The 25,676-nt window shown below is 37.8% G+C and overlaps 1 protein-coding gene and 3 long non-coding RNA genes across 5 annotated transcripts in view; 3 read left to right on the forward strand and 1 right to left on the reverse strand.

Moving 5' to 3' along the window:
- The first annotated feature begins 394 nt into the window (after positions 1–394).
- LOC132126846 (uncharacterized) lies at positions 395–1,394 on the forward strand. 2 transcript variants are annotated; one of them, XR_009427464.1, is made up of 3 exons: positions 395–461; positions 1,123–1,236; positions 1,327–1,394. It is a non-coding gene; the product is annotated as an uncharacterized LOC132126846 (long non-coding RNA). The 2 variants fall into 2 exon arrangements; XR_009427466.1 differs by having other exon boundaries at positions 1,312–1,391.
- A 937-nt stretch (positions 1,395–2,331) lies between these two features.
- On the forward strand, positions 2,332–3,865 carry LOC132126914 (uncharacterized). Its single transcript, XR_009427475.1, has 2 exons — positions 2,332–2,413; positions 2,526–3,865. It is a non-coding gene; the product is annotated as an uncharacterized LOC132126914 (long non-coding RNA).
- Positions 3,866–5,455: 1,590 nt separating this feature from the next.
- Positions 5,456–6,701, reverse strand: LOC132126964 (uncharacterized). The gene is made up of 4 exons (XR_009427477.1): positions 6,612–6,701; positions 6,447–6,517; positions 5,640–5,781; positions 5,456–5,521 (listed from the first exon to the last, which is right to left on the reverse strand). It is a non-coding gene; the product is annotated as an uncharacterized LOC132126964 (long non-coding RNA).
- Positions 6,702–8,129: 1,428 nt separating this feature from the next.
- Positions 8,130–25,676, forward strand: part of foxk2b (forkhead box K2b) — a 34,258-nt gene continuing 16,711 nt past the window's right edge. The window contains exon 1 of the mRNA XM_059561764.1: positions 8,130–8,532. Coding sequence (XP_059417747.1) covers positions 8,261–8,532 — 272 coding nt within the window. The 5' untranslated portion in view covers positions 8,130–8,260. The remainder of the gene's footprint in view (positions 8,533–25,676) is intronic.

The raw sequence follows: 25,676 nt of genomic DNA on the forward strand, positions 1-25,676 counted from the left end.
GTTTCAGCTGGAAACCTGGCAACTGGACACGCACGACCGCACGCACACACACACACACACACACACACACACACACACACACACACTTTTTTTGTTTATGAAAATAAAAGTATTTTGTTTCCTGAAATTCCTTGTTGTGTATTTGTTCCTTGGGCAGTTAAATTTTGTGTTATGAGAATAATGCTTACACTAGCGATCTAGCCTATAAAAGTAGGCTATGTTAAAAGGACTTCTAGCAAACGTTCCATAAAGGTCCCCGAGTGTTTTCTGAAAGTCCCGCGAACGTCCCCCGCGACGTCCTGCGAACGTTTAAAGAACCCTACACGAAGACGTCCAGGGGACGTTCGCAGCGGACGTTCAGGGGACGTTCTGGGGACGTTTTTTTGTTAGCTGGGGAGACGGCTGAAAACGGAGAAGAATTTGAACACAGACGCCAACGTTGCTAATTTTCTCCTGGACAGGTAAGATTCATCTATGCTTGGCTAATTTGTACTTGATGTCAATGGACATTTCATATATTCATGACAGTCGAACAAAGTTATGCATGTTTGTAACATAACGTTAGCTCACATGGACGTATGCTAACATTAGCAGTGCATTATAGGAGCCCGTTTCTCTGTCATTATGCTGAGACGCTGAGGAAAACATCATTAGCACGCCCATTATGGCAATTTGAAATGTAATTGAGACAGTAGCCTAATGTTACCTCAGTAAAAATGATTCGTCATTTGTTCTTCACGTATATCGTGGACTAAGTTACACATGATGCAAGTTGACCTGTATGACCATTGCTAATGTAATTTAGTTACTCTAACAATATTTTCTGATGAAACTGAAAAAACAACCCTGTGATAGCCAATGGTGATATTGAATTTGTCCCGCGTTATAATTGCTGTGGCAAATGTTTTGGTTATTTGTTAGCCTACTTATGACAAAAACTTTAGTACTTGTAAATCGATTTTTTTTCTTATTGAAAAATAAGGAATTTATATTTTGTTGTTTATGTGTTTTTTGTTTTGTTTTACTAGTATCATTTTTTTCTCAGATTTTTTTTTATTGTAATTGTATTTATATGTTCAAAAAAAAAAAAAGAAATCAAATCAAAAACGCTTATCTCTTCAGCTATTATGGCCCCAGCACCTCAACACCCAGTAAGAGAGACTTGAAGAAGCACCACCTGACTGCACCATCACTTTCCAGTATTGTATGTGCATCATCTGAAACGCTTTCAAATCGGTCAGTAGTCAGTACCACTTTTATTTCTTTTTTTATTTTCATTGCATATTTTGAAACAATTTGGGTCTAAAACAGCTACACCATTTACAGAGAGGACCTGTCGCCTATTGAGGAAAGACTGGAAGATGATGAGCGCACCATGGATGCCTCTGAGGTTCAGGAGAAAAGGTAGATAAAGCCTCTCAAGCTTCCTAATATGCCAAATGATAAGAAATGTTGTAGAAAATGTACTTTTTAAAAATAAAAAAAAATCCATTGTGACCGCTGTATTGTTTTTGTTTTAATCTACATACATAATTACTTATCAAAATATCTCTCATGAAGCATAAACATAATTAACAGAAAAATAACTTACTGGCTGCGTCTGAAATCGCATACTTCTCTACTATATAGTATGGAAAAAGCAGTATGGAACAAATTAGTATGTTTGAATCTTTTGCGTTCATAAAAGAGTAGGCGAGAATTGCAATAACTCTCGCGAGATTCAGTTGTACGTATACTTAATTTGCGTTATAATATGCCTACTCACGTACTATATAGTAGGGGAAAAAGAGTATGTGAAGAAAGAAGTACGTTCGAAACCTTTAACCATAAAACAGTAGGCGAGAAATCCCCGGATGTCCTTCTGCTTCAGCCACGATTCTGAAGGGTTCATCGATGGATACTTTTCAATCCCAGGATGACACGCGGAAAGGATAAATCGTCATCGAACGTGAAGGAGAGCAGCAACGAGGGTGTTTTCAAAGGTGAGTATTATAAAACAAAACACGGTTCCCATGTGATGTATTTGTTGAGCTATACTGTAGAGTAAACTGTTGATTTGTTAAGGTGTAAAAATGCTAGCCAGTAACATAACAGTGTATTTGTAAAAACAAAAAAAACAACAAAACATGTTTTATTATGTAAAGCGAACAGCGGATCTCCAGTAAGCACATGTACGTCTCCAAAGTGGATTTGCATGAGCATTGCAAAAGAGCAAATCACATGAACGTACATCTGAGTGAGAGATGTGTGTGTTATTATGTAGAATCCACTGTCTACATTGCTTTAGATGAATGTAAGTAATGTAAATAAATCTACATTAAGTACACATAAGTTATCTATGAGACAGATGAGACACGTGTGTTTATCTGCTGCAGAGAGACTGATGAAGAAATGATGCCATCAAAGACTCTCGGTGAGTACACTACAGTCATCAATAAAACATCTTTTAAATTTCAAGTTGTAGTTTATTTTAAACAGTTATTACAGCACTTTTCTGATTCTTGATTGCTGTACATTTTATGCAGATCTTTTGTGGTGGAGCAGGTGACAGCAGCATCTGTGGAAAAAACCTGAAACCAAAATATAAAATATAATTTCAGGATCTGAAATGTCTGCAGACTGCTGTGTGCACCGAGGATGGAGAAGATTGAGTGCCATGGGTGAAATGCTCCATCACTGCATCTCCTCTTGTTTTCTCATCAGGACCAGATGTTGCTGTGGTCTCTACATCTTCAGTGACCCCAGAGCCAGTGAGAACATCTAGAGAAAAACCAAAAGACACTCAGGATGTGATTTTGGTCAAGTTTGTTCTGCTGGTTTCTGTTCATACAACATCAGTCAATAAACCTAAGTTTCAGAAGCTTCTAAAGCATCATCAAATAATGTCATGAAGAATCTGAAAGTCCATTGACTGATACTGTATGAACACAAACCAGCAGGAGAAACCTGACCAAAATCACCTTTTGTGTTTGGACAAAGGATTGAACAGAATGAAGGCACGTCATTAATGACTGAATTTATTTTTAGATGAACTGACCCTTTAAAACCCCAAATAGAAACTGTATTAAATATATGCACGCATTAATATTATAGTAGAACATTGAAGAAAAAAAAGCTTTAAGAAATAAGCAGCTTTATTGAGCGTTTTTCTGCCCAAGACACAAAAAAAAAATTCACAAAGTTCACATTTACATGTATTTGTTTTTCAGACACTTTTATCTGAAGTGAGTTACAGTGCTCTTATTACAGGATCTCAATCCCTCTGGAGTCACCTGGAGTAAAGACACACGACTTAGGAGATTGATCCAGAAACCTTCTGCTGACCAGTCCAGTTCACTACACTACAGAAATAATGAAGCTATAGCAAATTAACATGCAATTGTAAAAATATACAATTAAATTCAGCATTAAATAGAATGCTGACAACATGACAAAGCGTTTTACTCTGTGTAAATGTTTTCCAGGTATTGGTGCTCATGGTGAGCAGACACAGATGTTTGGAGCAGACACAACAGCAGTCAGATCGTCCCGCACATGTTCTCCTGCTCTTGTTCAGGGTTGTGTGGTTCGGTCTTCATCATGGTCTTCCTCATCCTGTCTGTGCACTCAGACAAGGACTCGATGTCCCTCTCTCATCATGATCAGATTCAGTCTGACCGCAGCAGTGAGGGACGTGATGGACGAATGTGGGTTCACTGTCTGTAAAGATTCAAAAACAGAACAATGTCTGAATAAAGTTTTGTTTCATGTGTTGTTGACTTGTATTTTATTTATTGTGACGGTTACTTTTATTTATTATTTTACTTGTTTATTCATGTCTCCTGTTGTTGTCATTAAATAAAATATAGCCTAATTGTTTCATTAACACATGCATTCATTCATTACTTGACTGAATATTTAGGTGTATTTATCTTGGCTGCATTTGTCTAGTGTGAAGTCATGCATAGATATGAAAAAAAAAAGAATTACAATTTGTTTTACAAAAAATATAATTTATCATTATTATTGTTGATAAGTGTTGGGGTGGGCTAGAAATGCTTCCTGTGATAATCTTAATTTTTAAGTAGTAATACTTACATTTTTCAAGTGTAAAATCAACATTCTTCTCCAAAGGCGAGATCTTCAAGCAGCTGATTAATGTCTTATTTGTGCAGATATTACAAATACTGCAAACGCTGTGGAAAACCGTAAGAGGTAGGGTTGTGGAGTTATTGATGCTATGAAGGGTTTAATCTTTAAGGATTAAACTGTGGGTCATTTCAATAAAACATATTGAAGTTAAAACATAAAACAACACAAAATGTATTGGTTAAACTGCAATAACAATAAAGGGGCACCTGTGTATTCAACAAGACCACAAAAGGAGCAAATTGCATCAACATCTAAATATTTAGATAGTAAATATTAAACCTGTAGCAGTCAGTCATATACCGTATTTTCCGGATTATAAGTCACACTTTTTTTCATAGTTTGGCTGGTCCTGCGACTTATTTATCAAAATTAATTTGACATGAACCAAGAGAAAACATTACCGTCTACAGCCACCAGAGGGCGCTCTATGCTGCTCAGTGCTCCTGTAGTCTACACTGAGCAGCATATAGCGCCCTCTCGTGGCTGTAAACGGTAATGTTTTCTCTTGGTTCTAAATAAATGCGACTTATAGTCCAGTGCGACTTGTATACGTTTTTTTTCCTCGTCATAACGTATTTTTGGTATGATGCGACTTATACTCAGGTGCGACTTATAGTTCGAAAAATACAGTATTTGAAGTTGTTGCGCTTGTTATAACGTCATAGGTCACATGATAACGTAAACATGGCGGACAGCATTCATACTCAACGAGATTTGGCTGTAGAGTACGTACTCTTTTAGCGCTCGTTAAATATAATTTTAATATAAATTAAAAAGCGAATATAAATGTTGTGTTTTTGCATTTATTGTTGCGTTTCCACAACATCCCGTATAAATACAAAGAGTTTTGGATTACGACGAACAGAATAGAAATAAATGGTCTAATTTACAATTACTCCCTCAATGGCTGTAGACGCTACCTCGGCATTACTCGCTGGTTTTTGAAAATGACACAGCAATATAATGCAAAGTATGGTTATGTAGATAGTCATGGAGTACCTTGATTTATATATTCAAATTTTATATATATATATAGTGTGTGTGTGTGTGTGTGTGTGTAACAAATTGTCACCAGTCTCTGAACGTCACCAATAATATACTGAACATTCCCTTAGCCCCTACGAAAATTTACCATGGTTCTGCTACAAAAACTTTAGTTAAACTATGGTGTTTTTATAATTACAGCACATGGTATTTAATATGCCAACAAATATTTTTACTACAATTAATCCATGGTTACTTTTTGCTGAAAACCTCATTAATCCTGAATTTATTTAGTTACCCACTTCTATGTAAAAACATAATACATTTAATCACCCCTTTATGATGCTGTACATCCGTCTGAACTCGTTCTGGTAGACAGGAGGACAATTCTTCCAGTTGGCCACAACTTATAGTGTAAAGACAAAATACAGGAAAGATAATAATAATAATAATAAAAAAAGTTAAACAGCCTCATACTACAAAGTTCAATTGGAGAATGAGCATTAAACAGGGGGAAATCTTACTGTCTAGCCAGGCAAAGTGTGCCGCTTTCCGGAAAACTTCTTGAGTGACCACATCCCTAAACCATCTGCAAACCAGAGAAAGTGTCAAATATGCAGAGTCACCCGCTGACAAAATAACTTCACTGAGGATTTCCAGGGGAAGCTGTTGAATCAAAAACATACATAGGTTTATTTATACATGTATATAAAAGTTATTAAACATTATATAAACACTGACTACAGACAACCTTGCTTTAAACAAACTCTATAGATTGTTGTCACAACTGCATACTCATTCTTTTATAATACCACTAATAAAATGTTAATATATACAGTACTGTGCAGATGTATTAGGCATGTTAGTATTTTCACATTGAGAAAAATAGTTTTAAGCCAATTATTTATATCTTTTGCTGTAGCGTGTAAGTAGGATATATTAGTTTATATTTCCACACATTCATTTTGCCATTAATTGTAATAATTCAGTGATATATTTGTATGCATGATCCACATGAAGATCTTTTACATTGAATATAAATATTTCTGTCTTATATGGTGAACAAAATCCACATTAGATCGCAAACAGAAGTTATTTAAATCACTCGCTGCTGTCTGAAAATGAATTAAGCTGAAATGTTTTTAAATGTCTTTGATGCTGATGTTAACTGATAGCTATATATGAAATAATCCACGGTGCTGACCAATATAGTACTTGTACATAATCCCAATTTCATATCTGAACAACTATGTAGCTGTAATAACTAAAATACCTCTGCATGTACACGCATGTAATTATTAGTTCTTAATGAATGTATGTGCACAATTAACCTGCTTTGCTGGACTCTGCCTGAAGACATTGTCTTTTGAATGGTGAAGTTCCTCCCCTCAGTGGTTGAGCTCTAAAAGAACAAATGTCAAGAGGTAACGTTAGGTATATTGCTAGATATAGTACAGAGTAATGTTTCATGTAGCAACATTCAAACAGCTACATACATTTGCGGAGTGAAGCTGTCCAAGAGAACAGAACACCACCACCTCCTGATCATGTCATCCTGAAAAATAATAATAATAATATACACACAATAATCATGCATCTCTGTTCAAATAACTTGACAAATATAATGGCATACCTCTGTAAAATCAAACCTAAGAACTAAAGCCATGTACAGAGTGTACTGTTACAATCCACAAAGAACAATAAAATGAGCAATTTATAACAATTATTAACAATAATTATTCAAATTGAACGTACCATGGATAAATAAATGATCGAACATCGCATTTAATATTAATATTAATATTGCTGCTGCAGTTGCCACCGTTCTGTTTGTTTCAACGCAAACTGCCCCCTGCTGGCTCGGAGCAAAATGTCAAAGGCGGGGAAAACAAATATGGGCGGGGCGACACATGGGCGGAGTTTGGGGGGGGCTAAGGGGGGCACTGCTTGTGCTTTGAAAAATAAAAAAAATACAGAATTCATATTTTCTCATTTTATTTGTCCTGTCTTATAATTTTTGTGGATATTATGGGTAAGTTTAGAATTAATTATTTTTAATTACTATATTGAAAAAGAAGCTCATTTTGGCGGACTTCAAAGTATCGCGGCAAGTTACGTGAGTGGACTCTCTTCTCGTTCTGTTCCCGCTGTAGTCTACATGCTAAATAAACAAAATGGACATTCGTCATTTTTTTTAATAAACCCACTAGTAATTGGTAGTGTCTGCTGCAGCTTGCACTCACACTGCTGGCTCTGCTATGTCAGAAAGAAGTTTCTCAGTTATGAGAAGAATCAGAAACTGGCTCCGATCTGCAATGGCTCAGGACGGATTCTCAAATCTTTCCCTACTGCATATAGAGAATTGACTGCAAATTTATAAGAGAAGATAGTGGATATCTATGCAACTCTGAAAAAAAGGCGGCTTTCTTCTGCATTAGGTAAGATATGTTTTTAATGTTTTTCTTTGTATAGCAGTCCTTGTTCATTGTAAACGTATTTTAAATGTAGATGGTATGATATATGAAATATGGTAGCCCATAAAAAAACGAGCTCGTGGTCTGCTGGTAGGTGCCCCCTCACGCACAAAAGTGAAACTCCCCCTATGGGACGACACGTGTCGCTCCGCCTCGAAGTGTCGCCCCGCCCCATCGTCCAGACTGCACTCTGGGGTTACTCGGGAGTAGGGGGAGGGTATACACCGCTCTACAGTATTTTTATAGTGATTGCAGTACCAGTTTTGGCCACAATCCTACATACGGCTCCTTTAATTTCAAGTCCATGACTGATCTCCAGTCCAGTGTTGACATCTCTCCACACACATGCGTGTTGAGGCACAGCGCAACCGACCTTCAATCCGTCGAGTCTTCCATATTCCTTATTTCATTGGTTGCGATTGAATTACTGCATCCCCTAACGCGTCTCTGATTGGCTGGCCTGCGTGTCAATCACAGCGGCACCTCCAGAAGCACGCTTTGATTGGCTAAGGCCTCCTTCTCTTTCTCTGTGCGGTGAATCGCGGCGGTGGGTCGAGTCGCCGCCGCTGGTGCTGCTTGTGTCCCTGGTCAGGCACGTTTAACATTTCACCCCCTTCATATTTTATATTCATATTTATCGTGCCCCGTCCCCTGTGTGTGGAGAGATAAAGATGGCAGCGATGGCCCGCCTGGAGGGCCGCGAGTTTGAGTATGTGATGAAGAAGCGCTCGGTGACGGTGGGTCGGAACTCGTCGCAGGGCTCGGTGGACGTGAGCATGGGCCACTCGAGCTTCATCTCCCGCCGGCACCTGGAGGTCTTCAGCGCCGCCGCCGAGGACACGGGCTCGGGGGAGTTCTATCTGCGCTGTCTGGGGAAGAACGGGGTGTTCGTGGACGGGGTGTTTCTGCGGCGGGGGGCGCCACCCCTGCAGCTGCCGCGAGTGTGAGTGATTATAACCTTCATCTTCTCGGTGCTCTTCATCCTCATCGGCTTCGCTGTTATTGTTGTGATGCAGAAGAACCGAGAGCACGTGCTAGTGTCCTTATGTTGCACATTTTTTCGTTTCGCTTTCAAAGCGCGCTGTGGGCCTTGTCTCAAACCCTAGTGAGCTGACTAGCTAGACAGCATTCGCAGGCGTCGTGTTGATGGTCATTGTGTGTGGCATCGTGCGCGTGGGAACGTTTCAAGTGCATGGAACGTTTTTGGGGCGTGATAAATGTGGCTAGATTTTTTTTTCATCAACAGGGGGCGAGTGCGGCGTTTTTGGACACCCACTATACGTGCATGCAGTGTTTCGGGGGTGTCATAGGTGCATGCTGCAGCAGATTAGAGCATTGCATGCCAGTGTAGCTGCATTTTGGGGGGCATCGTGGCTATGTACATTTTTTCAGGACATTGCTTTGCAATACTTTGGGGTGTTATTGATATAAGCATAATTTTTGAGCATCATTAGGAATGCTGCGTTTTGGGAGTCATAGGCACATGTTGTAGAAACTTTGTGGCATAGTAAGTGTGTGCAATAGCATTTTTAGGGGCATCATAGGTGTTTGCAGCAGATTGGTTTGTTGTAGGTGCATGCAGTGCATGGGCTTTATCATAGATGCATGTAACTGCATTTTTGGACAGCACAGGCATGCATAGCAACATATTTGAGCAACAATGGGTGCATGCAGCATTTTGGGAGTCATAGGCACATGCAGCATTTTGGGGTGCTTGCAGTGGTTTGGGGGATATAGGTGAATGCTGTATGTTTGGGCATCATCACAGATGCATGCAGCATTTTATGCACCATAGGTGCTTTCAGTATTTGGGGGGTGTCATAGGTGTATACTGCAGCAGATTAAGAACATCACATGCATGTGAAGCAACATGTTGGGGGGCATCTCACAGATTTATTGGGAAGGTATTGGTGCTTGCTGCGGTTTGAGTTTTTTTTAGTTGCATGCAGTATTTTTGGGCACGTTTAGGAGGTTTTTAGGGCAACAGTGAAACTTAGCAGAATTTTGGGAGTCACCGGCTGCAGCAGTTTGGGGCATCAAAGGTGTATGTATCAGCATTTTACATGTGCATGCAAATATCACCTGTTTTTTATTTGCCATAAATGTGCCTGAAAGAGAACATGTGTTATGAAAGATTGAGTGTTGTTTTGTCTCACTTGGAGTGTAAACATGCTGAGATGGTGCGATTGTGTTAACTAACAGTTATATCTTGATTCTCTGCATCGTATGCTCTTTGTTTCTTAAGTGCTATTTTTTGGTGCATCTCAGAAAAGCACAGCCTGTCAGTTAGGTGGGTTTGCTGTCAGCTGTTTCCCTTTTTCATTATTTGTTTGTCTTGAAGATGTTGGACATCTGGGTGTGTTGACATTATCCTGAAGTCGACCTTTGGATGGTGCATTATCTGTAGTGAATGTCTGATTTGTATTAAGTCTCACGCACAGCTGGCCAGCATATATAACAATGATTTTGCAGTGTAGATTTGTACCTCTCATGTATCTTTTTCTTTTCTCGCACATCATCAAATCACAGCATCGAGCACGACTCTAGTGTGCACACTTATCCCTTGGCTTTTTTTAACACATGACCCACATATCTCAATATATAGCAACAAATCTGTTGCACCCTACAATGCCAGCCTTAAAAGCAATTTTGTGCACAGCCGTTTTCTGCCCTGCAAGTCTTTCAATGGAATTCTACACAGACTTAAAAGGCATGTCACCTCGAGATGTTCATGTTGATATGCCGGGCCACATTTAGAGTGAAGTGAGCACATACAGTTTGACTGATAAGCTCTTTCTAAATAAGGAAGCATACATGTTTGTTTGAGTCATATGGAGTTGCAGAGAGCTTCTCTGATGTCTTTGTGGCTTTTGAAAATGTAAATAAGGCTTTTTATAGCCAACATCTCTCTTTAAAGCTAGAGCTCTTTAAAACCAGTTTAACTTTAAACCAATTCCATTTTATTTTTCCCAAATGTAGTGTTTTCCACTTTAGTGTGGTTTAGTTAAATTGTATTAATCAAAAAGGATGCTGAATTGATTAAAGGGAAAGTTCTGTCATCATTTACTCACCCTAAAGTGGTTCCAATCCTGTATGAGTTTCTTTCATCTGCAAAAGATATTTTGAAGAATGTTGGTAACCAAACAGTTGCTGGTAGCCATGGATTTCTGTTGTTTTTGGCTCTGTACTTTGGAAGTCAATGGCTACCATCAGCTGTCTGGTTATCCACATTATTCTTCTTTTTACAAATTAGCGAATTCATTTTTTTCAGTAGCACCCCTACGTTTGATTTAATCATCCAAATTGTGTATAATTCTGTGACTATTCAATTTTTTAATGCCTTTTATCCAAAGTGACTTAAAGGGATAGTTCACCCAAAATATTTCAATTTTCACCATTTACTCACCCTTAATTTATTCCAAATCCGTATACATTTCTTTTAACTGTAGAACACCCTAAAAGCTTTGAGGAATAGTACTGGTAACCAGACAGCTGACGGTAGCCATTGACTTGCGTGGTATGTGAAAATGTCATGTCTGTTCAGCAGAAGAAAGACATTCATACAGGTTTGTCACAACTTAAGAGTGAGGAAATGATGACAAAATTCACATTTTGGGGTTAACTGTGCCTATAAATTGCATTTAAATATGCATGATATATATTCAAGGTATATTTACTGAGAATCGAACCCATGACTTAAGCATTGCTTGGCTTATAATGGATGACTTATAGCTGATTGCACTAAAATGGCTTGCAAGTTGCAACTTGAGTTTGTTTTTAAATGCCGGTCCTCAAGCAGCAGTTTTGCGTGTCTTTAAAGTTGTTAGTGTGCTGTATGTTGTGCTAATTATACTGCCTCTTCTCTGAAGATTAGAAAAGAGCTGCGTCCACATACTGTAATTAGCAAGAAATCAATCCGTCGCACCCACTGAGACGCACAGGACTCCAGATGGTTTGTATGGACTACAGTGGACAGCGCGTTTGAGGTAGAGACACTTTGAGTTACAATATTGATCAGGAAGCTAAAGAGCATTTAATTAGTGCTGCGTTTCGCTTTGATTGGCTCTCGTCAGCACAAAAAGATGCTGACGTTTCCACCCGTCATGACGAGGAAACGACAGAAACCATGTTCTTCCAGCAGTTTTTGTCATCTTGGTTTGAGAAAATCTTCAAAATATTCAAACATGGTGAAATGTGTAAAGCATCTTCATTTTGATAGTTTTTTGACATTTTAGGCTATTCATGTAATCACGCTGCTGAGTAGGGCTTGGCAATATGGAGCAAAAAATATATCTCTATATATTTTGCTATATCTCGATATACGATATATATCTCTATCTTTACAGGAAAAATAACCCCCCAAAAACTACTGCAGAAACAGATATGCCAAATACAGGTCCTTCTAAAAAAATTAGCATATTGTGATAAAGTTCATTATTTTCCATAATGTAATGATAAAAATTAAACTTTCATATATTTTAGATTCATTGCACACCAACAGAAATATTTCAGGTCTTTTATTGTTTTAATACTGATGATTTTGGCATACAGCTCATGAAAACCCAAAATTCCTATCTCAAAAAATTAGCATATCATGAAAAGGTCCTCTAAACGAGTAACCTAATCATCTGAATCAACTATTTAACTCTAAACACCTGGAAAAGATTCCTGAGGCTTTTACAAACTCCCAGCCTGGTTCATTACTCAAAACCGCAATCATGGGTAAGACTGCTGACCTGACTGCTGACCAGAAGGCCATCATTGACACCCTCAAGCGAGAGGGTAAGACACAGAAAGAAATTTCTGAACGAACAGGCTGTTCCCAGAGTGCTGTATCAAGGCACCTCAGTGGGAAGTCTGTGGGAAGGAAAAAGTGTGGCAAAAAACGCTGCACAACGAGAAGAGGTGACCGGACCCTGAGGAAGATTGTGGAGAAGGACCGATTCCAGACCTTGGGGGACCTGCGGAAGCAGTGGACTGAGTCTGGAGTAGAAACATCCAGAGCCACCGTGCACAGGCGTGTGCAGGAAATGGGCTACAGAGAAGCAGCACTGGACTGTTGCTCAGTGGTCCAAAGTACTTTTTTCGGATGAAAGCAAATTTTGCATGTCATTCGGAAATCAAGGTGCCAGAGTCTGGAGGAAGACTGGGGAGAAGGAAATGCCAAAATGCCTGAAGTCCAGTGTCAAGTACCCACAGTCAGTGATGGTCTGGGGTGCCATGTCAGCTGCTGGTGTTGGTCCACTGTGTTTTATCAAGGGCAGGGTCAATGCAGCTAGCTATCAGGAGATTTTGGAGCACTTCATGCTTCCATCTGCTGAAAAGCTTTATGGAGATGAAGATTTCGTTTTTCAGCACGACCTGGCACCTGCTCACAGTGCCAAAACCACTGGTAAATGGTTTACTGACCATGGTATTACGGTGCTCAATTGGCCTGCCAACTCTCCTGACCTGAACCCCATAGAGAATCTGGGGGATATTGTGAAGAGAAGGTTGAGAGACGCAAGACCCAACACTCTGGATGAGCTTAAGGCCGCTATCGAAGCATCCTGGGCCTCCATAACACCTCAGCAGTGCCACAGGCTGATTGCCTCCATGCCACGCCGCATTGAAGCAGTCATTTCTGCAAAAGGATTTCCGACCAAGTATTGAGTGCATAACTGAACATTATTATTTGAAGGTTGACTTTTTTTGTATTAAAAACACTTTTCTTTTATTGGTCGGATGAAATATGCCAATTTTTTGAGATAGGAATTTTGGGTTTTCATTAGCTGTATGCCAAAATCATCAGTATTAAAACAATAAAAGACCTGAAATATTTCAGTTGGTGTGCAATGAATCTAAAATATATGAAAGTTTAATTTTTATCATTACATTATGGAAAATAATGAACTTTATGACAATATGCTAATTTTTTGAGAAGGACCTGTATTACATGTTTTGGGCCCTATGAAACATTTAGTTTTTTTTTCTTCACCATGTTTTATTGTTACCTAATTCTGTGTTTTAGCATGTGCAATTATTTAAATGCATAAAAACAACTTAATTAGTTAAAAAAAATCTTAAAATAGCCTTATGTTAAATGTTTTTTCCCTTCAGAAATTCTGTGTATTTTTCTGGTTATCAAATGAAGGCATTAAACATTCATTTAATTTATCTTTTAATTGTTGAAAATTAAGCAAACTTTATTTTTTGGTAAACAAAGGGGAAAATGAAACCTGGAAGAAATGTTGTGATTATTCCTTAAAGTATGTTTGTTTCATTTAAATAGTAGTAGTAGTTGTAGGCTATGTACATTGACATTCTGCTGAACAATAGTAATAGATTTCTGGCAAATACTTTTATTTTGACGGGTTTACCGTTACAGTTCTGTGTATGTGATACTACAGTCTATGATGTGATATGACGCTAGTTTTACTCAAATCAAATGGTCAAATACTCATGAAGTGACTCTCAGTGCAGTTCTGGAGATGTTGTTCATGTGTTCACGTCCTTATTTAGTAGCTGAAATCACGCGAGTGTGACGCGCGCATCCGTGTGTGTAATAAACGAAGATGCGCTTCTGCGCCATTCATTGACACAGACACGCAGAACATTCAGGATTCATATTTAAATAGACTTTTCCGGCTTAATATTTACAGATATTAGTCCATATCGCGATTTGATGTGAGTGCAATGACCTACTTTTGATTAATTCATTCAAAATTTGACAAATTCCGTGACATTCCACGTTAAACTGTAAATTCCGTTTTTATGACTGGATTCCGCCATTCCGTCCGCGTTTTCTGCATCGCGGAAATCATAGGGTCCTACAGTAGACATCTGTCTGCTGTTCGCCCGACGGCTTAAAACCGAAGTATCTCCATATAATGGAGCCAGTTGTCCTTTTTTTGAGACTTTTTTTTTTTTAGACTAGTTCTGTACACGTGATCGAGGGGAGGGGGGACAAAATCAAGGAGGTGGGGGGTGAGCGAGCGGGGGCGAGCACAGCACAGAGAAGGCAAACAAGCAAAATGGCAGAATCAGAATTAAATATAAACAATATATCGATATATACGATATGTCAAAATCCATATCATGTTTAAAAAATATCTTGATATATTTTAAATATCGAGATATCGCCCACCCCTTCTGCTGAGTCTTGATTTAATGCCACAGTTAAAACTGATGCTATCCCAAATCAGTCATTCAGTCCAAGTGGGGGGTCAGCCTAAAACCTTTGGCCTAAAGTATTTAGTTAAAGTTGATATTTCAATCATTTGCCTAACAGCACATTTCACTGTTCTGTGACATTTTTTAATGGTTAAATAACATGCAGGTGACTAAATAAAATATTTTTAGAAGGTTTTTTTTTTGTAGGCGTTTTACTTTTGTGTTACGTGGAAAGATGTTTTGTATTTTATATTTATAAAATGGAAGACATTCTGATAATTGGTCAGTTAATTATTCCTTTCATTTAAGAGTTAAAGGAGCTTTTTGTGAAGCGTTTAGTATAAAATTACCCTATACTTTAAATTGTTGTCATTTGTATTTATTTATTTATAAATGGACAATGCAGCTAAATATCATTTATTATATATATATATATATATGTTTGATGTTTTGTTATATATTTGTTTTTTGTTCTGTCAGAGGATGCAGTATTTTGACCAAACAGCTGTTGCATTCACGAAGATTACAAATATTTTACAAATATTAAAAAAAGATTTTCCACATCCTTATATTAACAGCAGAAAATATTCATTTATGTGCAAACATGATAACAAAAACAGTTATATGTATCTCCATACACACACTCTTCTCTGTATTTTTAGCCTATTTATTTGTAATTTTTTAAATACATTGTAGAAGTTAAAAAAAACTAATTAATTACTAATGCCCTTATGTTTATTTTCCTCATTGTACAGGTTAAAAATGCCTTCATAGTTTTTGTAGTCCTGTTTTTTCTAAAGCCCCGTTCACACCAAGAAGCATAACTATAAAGATAGCGATATAACGATATCGTCTGTTCATTCTAATGCACACGTGCGTCTGTCACTTTAAATTCTCGAGCTCATTATAGCAGGATGAATCTGATTGGCTCTAAGTGTTTTCATCATTCATCAGCTGGAAAAAATCGTTCTGAAAATGATATTGTTTCTCTGTGCCTTTATCGTTATAGTTGTGGTGTAGACTCTGCTATTCCTTAATACTGAGGATGATTTTTAAAACTATATCTTTATCGTTATCTTTAAAGTTATGGTGCTTGGTGTGAACGGGCCTTAAATTTCGGTTTACTGTCATGACTGTAGACTAGACAATGCTGGATAAGTGAGTCAGGTTTTAATATCTGTTATAAACAGTGTAGTGACTTTTTTCCTGTTGTAAGGCAGTGTGAGTCACTGGGAATGGGGTTGTTTCTGTCTGGAAAGCATTAGGGTTTGGTGCTTTGGTCTGTTGTCGAGCACATACACCCCTGTCAATGACGTAATCTCGTGTCAATGACGACTCAGTCCTTCTTCTCTGCTGTAGCTGTTGTACGCTTATATACTTCTGAAGTTCAACATGCTGGAAATGTTTCATATCTTCTATTATTTAATTCAAATACATTTACTGTTGTTTTTGTTATTACAGATGAATAATGTAGCAACTTTTCCCTGGTTTATTTGTATGAAGTGACTCATCACAAAGACTTTTACGTCTCTTCTGGAAAATAGTGATTCAGTGTTGCACATGTAGGCTAATTATGTTTTATTCGTAAAGCAGCTCTAAAAGGCAATAGTAAACATTATTCAGTTAAAACCAGCTCTTTGTTTGAGTTCTTCTGAGTTTGGTTTTGTAATAAAACAACAATCAATTACTATTATTATTATTATTTTGTAGTGTACCATAATTGTATTATTTTTGGGTAAACATGCATTTTCCGTAAAGTTGTTTTGGGGAAAAAAAGTGTTTAATTTTTTATTTATTTTTTCACTTTTACTTTTTAGCCACTATTTTTTTGGAATGTGATCAAGAAAAACTGAGCAAAGTTTTGGTTGTTTGAGTAAACCATGCTTCCTGTGCAAGATCTGTAGAGTATTTTTGTAGAAACTGTGGTGTTTTGTGGGTAAGATGCAAGGAGATGTGCAGGAACAAGTCTGTTCGAGTCTCTCTCACACACACACACACACACCACCCACAGGGAGGAATGTGAGGGCTTGAGATCCCAGCATTCCTGTTTTAAAGAGTTCCTCGTAGTTGCCATGCCGGGATTGTGCTCGGAATGGCTGCCTGGAGCAGAAACACATTTAACATTCAATCCTGAATAATCTAATTACAATTTGCATGAATAGAACAATTGTTGGATATCTGACAAAGACAGCTGGCAGAGTTTAATGAAGGTTTATTGAAAGAGTCTCAATATTTTACATGAGAATAATTATTTTGCTTCTCTGAAATGCATTTGTTACAAACTAGTACTTTCAGTTTTTTATAAATGTTTTTTTTATTTCCTATTGTACCTCTGAGTCTCTTAGTATGTAAATGAATTTTGTTGTAATTAACAACTAAGTATCAGTGCGGAATACTGAGTGTTTATGTAAGGGTGTACTCACACTAGGCACGGTTGCCATGAACCGGGCCCAAGTACGATTGTCCCGATTGAATCTCACACTGCATGCGAACCGCGCCCGAGTCCAACTGAACCGTGCTCTGGCCCACCTCTTCCAAGCAGGCCAGGGCCGGCTAATCGAGCCGCGCCCGGCACGGTTCGGAGCACTCACACTAGTCAAACGAACCACGCTTTGGTGGTCAAACGCACTCGGGCACAGTTCAAACTGGCTAGTGTGAGTACACCCTAAGTGTTGATGTTCAAAGAGATTTGATCATTTAATATTTCTATCTTTGAAATACAAGATAGTTTTACAATAACCTTTGTTACTATATTGAAAATCCAGATGACCAAAACTTAGAAGATAAAAAAGGGGTTCTGTAGATCTTAAAAAGAAGGGATGCACAATATTAGATTTTTGCCGATATCCGATTTTCCTGTTGCGGTTAATTGATCATGCTTTTATCACGGTATACGGTATTATCAAGGTATTGAAATTTTGTTTTAAAAAGTGGTCATAATACAGTATAACAGGTTAAATAATTTTTTTTCTTATAACAAAAATAACTAAACATTTAAAACAATAAAGCAATACAGAAAAATATATAAAAGTTAAATGTTTTACACATTATCGTGCAAAAGAACTATAAAAACCAATAGGTATCACTTTACAGTAAGACCTCATTAGTTAACCTTAGTTAATGCATTAACATTCAAGGCAAGACAATTTATTTATAGCACATTTCGTACACAATGGTAATTCAAAAAGAAAGTAAAAAAAAAAGTCATGAAGAAAAATAATCACAAAAATAAAACAAGCAATTTAAGAACGTAAACGTAAAGAAGATAAATAGCCTATTAAGTCTAAATATTTAAGTAGTTGGCACTGTAATAAACACCATAGGGAAAACACAAATCTGAATGGTTAAGATTATCTTTGTTTACAGGGTAAGGGCTGCATTTAGCGCCATCTGCTGTCAGAGAGTGAATGTGCTTTCATTCAGCGCGTCTCTCATGTGTTCCATAATGTGCTTCTCATGCGTGCTTGTTTAAATCAGAGCGCATGCGCTCTTTCGATGTTGTGCATTTTAAGCAGCTGATGGGAATAATATTCTTAATGCATTCCAAATTCTGAATAATTTGTAATGTATATTTATTCACGGTATTTAGAAGTGCCCACGGTAACAATATCGTGCATATTAATCACCGCAATATATCGCATTACCGATTTCCAGGACCTTGAATTTAAAGGCAGAAAACTTGCAGGTTCCATTTAAAATGTATTCATTTGTGTTACAAAGATTAACCAAAGGCTTATTGGTTGGGAATGACATCAGGGTGAGTAAATGACAGAATTTTCAACTGTTCATTAAACATGTCAATGTCAATGTCACCTTTATTTATATAGCGCTTTAAACAAAATACATTGCGTCAAAGCAACTGAACAACATTCATTAGGAAAACAGTGTCAATAATGCAAAAATGATAGTTAAAGGCAGTTCATCATTGGATTCAGTTATGTCATCTCTGTTCAGTTAAATAGTGTCTGTGCATTTATTTGCAATCAAGTCAACGATATCGCTGTAGACGAAGTGTCCCCAACTAAGCAAGCCAGAGGCGACAGCGGCAAGGAACCGAAACTCCATCGGTGACAGAATGGAGAAAAAAACCTTGGGAGAAACCAGGCTCAGTTGGGGGGCCAGTTCTCCTCTGACCAGACGAAACCAGTAGTTCAATTCCAGGCTGCAGCAAAGTCAGATTGTGCAGAAGAATCATCTGTTTCTTGTGGTCTTGTCCTGGTGCTCCTCTGAGACAAGGTCTTTACAGGGGATCTGTATCTGGGGCTCTAGTTGTCCTGGTCTCCGCTGTCTTTCAGGGATGTAGAGGTCCTTTCTAGGTGCTGATCCAGCATCTGGTCTGGATACGTACTGGATCCGGGTGACTGCAGTGACCCTCTGATCTGGACACAGACTGGATCTGGTGGTCACGGTGACCTCGGAACAAAAGAGAAACAGACAAATATTAGCGTAGATGCCATTCTTCTAATGATGTAGAAAGTACATAGGTTGTTATGGGAAGTGTTTCCGGTTCCGGTTTACCTAATTAATGCAGCCTAAAAATCCTTTAACGGATTTGGATAATAAAAGCATATTAGTATGTTATGTGTATGCCAGGTTAAAGAGATGGGTCTTTAATCTAGATTTAAACTGCAAGAGTGTGTCTGCCTCCCGAACAATGTTAGGTAGGTTATTCCAGAGTTTGGGCGCCAAATAGGAAAAGGATCTGCCGCCTGCAGTTGATTTTGATATTCTAGGTATTATCAAATTGCCTGAGTTTTGAGAACGTAGCGGACGTAGAGGATTATAATGTAAAAGGAGCTCATTCAAATACTGAGGTGCTAAACCATTCAGGGCTTTATAAGTAATAAGCAATATTTTAAAATCTATGCGATGCTTGATAGGGAGCCAGTGCAGTGTTGACAGGACCGGGCTAATATGGTCATACTTCCTGGTTCTAGTAAGAACTCTTGCTGCTGCATTTTGGACTAGCTGTAGTTTGTTTACTAAGCGTGCAGAACAACCACCCAATAAAGCATTACAATAATCTAACCTTGAGGTCATAAATGCATGGATTAACATTTCTGCATTTGACATTGAGAGCATAGGCCGTAATTCAGATATATTTTTGAGATGGAAAAATGCAGTTTTACAAATGCTAGAAACGTGGCTTTCTAAGGAAAGATTGCGATCAAGTAGCACACCTAGGTTCCTAACTGATGACGAAGAATTGACAGAGCAACCATCAAGTCTTAGACAGTGTTCTAGGTTATTACAAGCAGAGTTTTTAGGTCCTATAATTAACACCTCTGTTTTTTCAGAATTTAGCAGTAAGAAATTACTCGTCATCCAGTTTTTTATATCGACTATGCAATCCATTAGTTTTTCAAATTGGTGTGTTTCACCGGGCTGCGAAGAAATATAGAGCTGAGTATCATCAGCATAACAGTGAAAGCTAACACCATGTTTCCTGATGATATCTCCCAAGGGTAACATATAAAGCATGAAGAGTAGCGGCCCTAGTACTGAGCCTTGAGGTACTCCATACTGCACTTGTGATCGATAAGATACATCTTCATTCACTGCTACGAACTGATGGCGGTCATATAAGTACGATTTAAACCATGCTAATGCACTTCCACTGATGCCAACAAAGTATTCAAGTCTATGCAAAAGAATGTTGTGGTCAATTGTATCAAACGCAGCACTAAGATCCAATAAAACTAATAGAGAGATACACCCACGATCAGATGATAAGAGCAGATCATTTGTAACTCTAAGAAGAGCAGTCTCAGTACTATGATACGGTCCAAATCCTGACTGGAAATCCTCACATATACCATTTTTCTCTAAGAAGGAATATAATTGTGTGGATACCACCTTTTCTAGTATCTTGGACAGAAAAGGGAGATTCGAGATTGGTCTATAATTAACTAGTTCTTTGGGGTCAAGTTGTGGTTTTTTGATGAGAGGCTTAATAACAGCCAGTTTGAAGGTTTTGGGGACATGTCCTAATGACAATGAGGAATTAATAATAGTCAGAAGAGGATCTATGACTTCTGGAAGCACCTCTTTCAGGAGCTTAGATGGTATAGGGTCTAACATACATGTTGTTGGTTTAGATGATTTAACAAGTTTATACAATTCTTCCTCTCCTATGGTAGAGAATGAGTGGAACTGTTCCTCAGGGGGTCTATAGTGCACTGTCTGATGTGATACTGTAGCTGACGGCTGAATGGTTGCAATTTTATCTCTAATAGTATCGATTTTAGAAGTAAAGTAGTTCATAAACTCATTACTGCTGTGGTGTTGGGAAATGTCAACACTTGTTGAGGCTTTATTTTTCGTTAATTTAGCCACTGTATTGAATAAATACCTGGGGTTATGTTTGTTTTCTTCTAAAAGAGAAGAAAAGTAATCGGATCTAGCAGTTTTTAATGCTTTTCTGTAGGATATGTTACTTTCCCGCCAAGCAATACGAAATACCTCTAGTTTTGTTTTCCTCCAGCTGCGCTCCATTTTTCGGGCTGCTCTCTTTAGGGTGCGAGTATGCTCATTATACCATGGTGTCAAACTGTTTTCCTTAACCTTCCTTAAGCGTAAAGGAGCAACTTTATTTAAAGTGCTAGAAAAGAGAGAGTCCATAGTTTCTGTTACATCATCAAGTTGTTCTGAGGTTTTGGATATGCTAAGGAATTTGGATACATCAGGAAGATAACTTAAAAAGCAGTCTTTTGTGTTAGAAGTGATGGTTCTTCCATACTTGTAACAAGAAGTAGAATTTACAATTTTGGCTATATGAATTTTGCAAAGAACTAAATAATGATCTGAGATATCATCACTTGGCTGAATAATTTCAACACCATCAACATCAATTCCATGTGACAGTATTAAATCTAGAGTATGATTTCGACAATGAGTAGGTCCTGAAACGTGTTGTCTAACACCAATAGAGTTCAGAATGTCTATAAATGCTGATCCCAATGCATCGTTTTCATTATCAACATGGATATTAAAATCACCAACTATTAAAACTTTATCTGCAGCCAGAACTAACTCAGATGTAAAATCACCAAACTCTTTAATAAAGTCTGTATGGTGCCCTGGTGGCCTGTATACAGTAGCCAGTACAAACAAAACAGGGGATTTATCATTAACATTTGTTTCTTTGGATAATGTTATATGAAGTACCATTACTTCAAACGAGTTATACTTGTAGCCTGCCCTCTGAGAAATCCTGAAAACGTTGTTATAAATTGAAGCAACACCTCCACCTTTGCCTTTTAGACGTGGCTCATGTTTATAACAGTAATCTTGGGGGGTGGACTCATTTAAAATAATGTAATCATCAGGTTTTAGCCAGGTTTCTGTCAAACAGAGTACATCTATATTATGATCAGTGATCATATTATTTACAAAAAGTGTTTTCGTAGAAAGGGATCTGATATTCAATAAGCCAAGCTTTATCATTTGTTTATCCATATTGCTTCTGTTTTTTATTTGTTGAACCTCAATTAAATTGTTAATCTTAACTTGGTTTGGACGTTTTTTGTTTTTTTCTAGTTCGGGGAACAGACACAGTCTCTATAGTGTGATATCTAGGTGAAAAAGTCTCTATGTGCTGAGAATTAACTGACCTCTGTGACTGGAGGCAGCTAGCAGACGGTCGGTTTAGCCAGTCTGTCTGCTTCCTGACCTGGGCCCCAGTTAGTCAAGTATAAACACTAAGACTATTTGCCATATTTCTAGAGAGAAGAGTGGCGCCACCCCAGGAGGGATGAAGACCATCTCTTTTAAACCGGTCAGGTCTGCCCCAAAAGCTCGTCCAATTGTCTATGAAACCTATGTTATTCTGTGGGCACCACTTAGACATCCAGCCATTGAGTGATGACAATCTGCTATGCATCTCATCACCACGGTAAGCAGGGAGGGGACCAGAGCATATTACAGTGTCTGACATCGTGCTTGCAAGTTCACACACCTCTTTAATGTTATTTTTAGTGATCTCCGACTGGCGAAGTCGAACATCATTAGCGCCGGCATGAATAACAATCTTACTGTATTTATGTTTAGCATTAGCCAGCACTTTTACATTTGCCAAGATGTCAGGCGCTCTGGCTCCAGGTAAACATTTGACTATGGTGGCTGGTGTCTCTATATTCACGTTCCGTACAATAGAATCACCAATAACTAGAGCACTTTCGTCAGGTTTCTCAGTGGGTGCATCACTGAGTGGGGAGAACCTGTTTAATGTTTTGATCGGAACAGAAGAGCGGTGTTTTGACCCACGACTACGCTGCCTCACCGTCACCCAGTTGCCCTGCTGCTGGGGCTCTGTTTCCGGAACCGAACAATGTACAGGAATCCCTGAGCTAGACGCATCCAAAGCCGTATCTAGAGCCCTAACATTTTTACTGTCCTCAATTAAAGTTTGGATGCGTGTCTCTAATTCTGAAATCTTCTCTGTCAGCCTAACTATTTCCCTGCATTTATCACATGTGAATCCCTCATCAGCGACAGAGATAGATAAACTGTACATGTGGCAAGAGGTGCAAGAAACAATGATAGGAGAAGCCATTACTCACCGTGCTTGATGAAAATTCTTACTGCGGTTGTTTGATGAACTTGTGAAAAACTGGAGCGAGGGAGAGGAGAAAAGAAAACAGAGATAGGTTCGAATGAAGACGCTAATGACAAGCTAACGAGTGCTAACGCTTTGCAGGTGTACTGCACTCACGGAAATAAAATAAAAGTGAACGATCAAAGTTAATCTGATAAGATTGATCGATAATATCAGAAATATGGTGTGAATTAAGTTATATTTTACCACTTTAAAAAACAGAGAGTGATAGTAAGATAAAGATTCTAAAGAAAAAAATAAAATAAAAACAGCTACACGGAGCTACAATTTGCTACAGAAGGCCAACAGGAAGTAGAGAAAACACTGTCCAACAGCGACACCCGCCCTCTTAGGTATACAAATCATAAACATGTTTGTATTGTCTAAGTTGAGTTTTTTTGCATTTTAGTTTGTCAATTTTGTGGTTTGGACAGGAGAGGAATTTCTGTGAATTCCTCTATCATGTAGATCATCAATCTGTTGTTTGATGAGAGAAGTATTCTGTTTTATCACAACAGGAACTCAAGGAACGGATTTGTCACTCAAGTCCAGCAGATGTTGTTGATAAAGCATCTCAGTCCGCTGTTCATTCATGACTGCTGTGCGTCTGAATGGAGCTTCAGTTCTGGCGTCACGCTGTCAGTGTGCATATGTTTTACTTGAGCACAGATCATAAGGCCAGATCATGTGGTGCTCTTATCGTGTCTTGTTGGATGTGGAAAATGTTGCTTTTATTTTTGTTCTGTAAGTGAATTGTTTATTGTAGTTTGTGTGCCACATTTAACTTCAGGCTCTAATCAAGAGCAGATTTGCCCACCAGAGAGATTTCCAACACAAGCTTTCCAACACACAAATATAAAAGCCTAAATCATCATTAAACATCTAAAAAACTTTATTTTTAGCTGCATTGCCCAGTTCTAGTGACATGAATGTACAGTAGAGAAAATGCATTTGATAAATAAGAGTGAACTTAAATTGTATACTAAACACTTTAAAAAGTTCAAAGAGTCCTTTTTAACGGTTTAATCAAATAATGTATTAAAACCGATGTCAGAATTTACCTAAGTTTTTTTTAAGCTGTTAACATTAGTCAGCGAACTAACATGAATAAACCAGAGCTATTATAGTTAAAAATAGCTAAATATAGTTAAAACCATAAAAAAAGATTGCTTGAAATAAAATTCTAATTTTTAATTAAGAAACTTTATTTGTGATTTGAGATTGTGATATAGTTAAATAACTAAAATCGAAATAAAAATAAAAACTATATATGCATTAAAATGAAAACGGGAAATAATAAACCATAAACTGATTAAAATTAATGCGAACTATAATAGTATCTCAACGACACTTAAATTACACTAAAGAGTTTTTACAAAAATTTTACTAAAACAGCGCCATCTGGTAGTTAATTAAAAATAAATCGGCCAAAAGACAGTGAAATATGCTCCGTAGAATGAGGCATCTACCACATATTCCACAGATCGATTCGACTTACGTGCACAAAAAGAAGTCTAACCATGTGTTAGGGCTGGACGATTAATCGAAAAGTAATCGAAACCGAAATTTAGAACCTCTAACCGACGTAATTTTCCCATGTCGGTTATTTCGATTATTTCCTGTTAATACTTCCCCCTTTAAAGCCTGTGTAGCCACATGATTCTGCCAGTCAGTGGCATAAATGCAAAACACGGACTTGAACGCCTGTTCAACACATAGTGATGGCGCGCGAGCTGTGAGCCTTGAGCTTTTACTAAACTTTGTAAGTTGTATTTGTTTCATAGTTTGGACGTTCAAGCGATTAGATGATCGGATGTGTATTATTATATCGAGCTACCATGTTCACGCAGCTGCATTGTGGCATGCAGTGTTCGAATTGTGTCAAAGCTCTTGGGGGGTACCCCCCCACCCCACCCAAAAAAACAACAACAACAAAAACCGAATAATATATATTTGTATTTATTTATTTCAATAATAATATAATTTCATTTGCTTTACTTGTGAATTTAATTTACTTTGTGTCTTTCAGAACATTTCTTTGCAGCTGAGCATTTACTATATGTAAAATTAAATAAAAATCTTTATAATTTGAACAGTGCACATGTATGCATTTTATTTCATTAAAAAAAAATAGTTTATCTTGAATGTAGTTACATAACCCTTTCATATTTTCTAGCGGAAGTTGTCATAGATGGGAAAACTTCTATAGTGGTGAATGAGAGACTACATTAAATATATGTTTTGTCACAATAGTGTTTCTACAAGAGGGTAAAAAATAGAACGAATTTGATACGATTACGATGCTGATGACCATTAATCAATTTCGATCTCTTGATTCA

This window comes from Carassius carassius, chromosome 1, assembly GCF_963082965.1.
Source record: "Carassius carassius chromosome 1, fCarCar2.1, whole genome shotgun sequence".
NCBI classification, from domain to species: domain Eukaryota; kingdom Metazoa; phylum Chordata; class Actinopteri; order Cypriniformes; family Cyprinidae; genus Carassius; species Carassius carassius.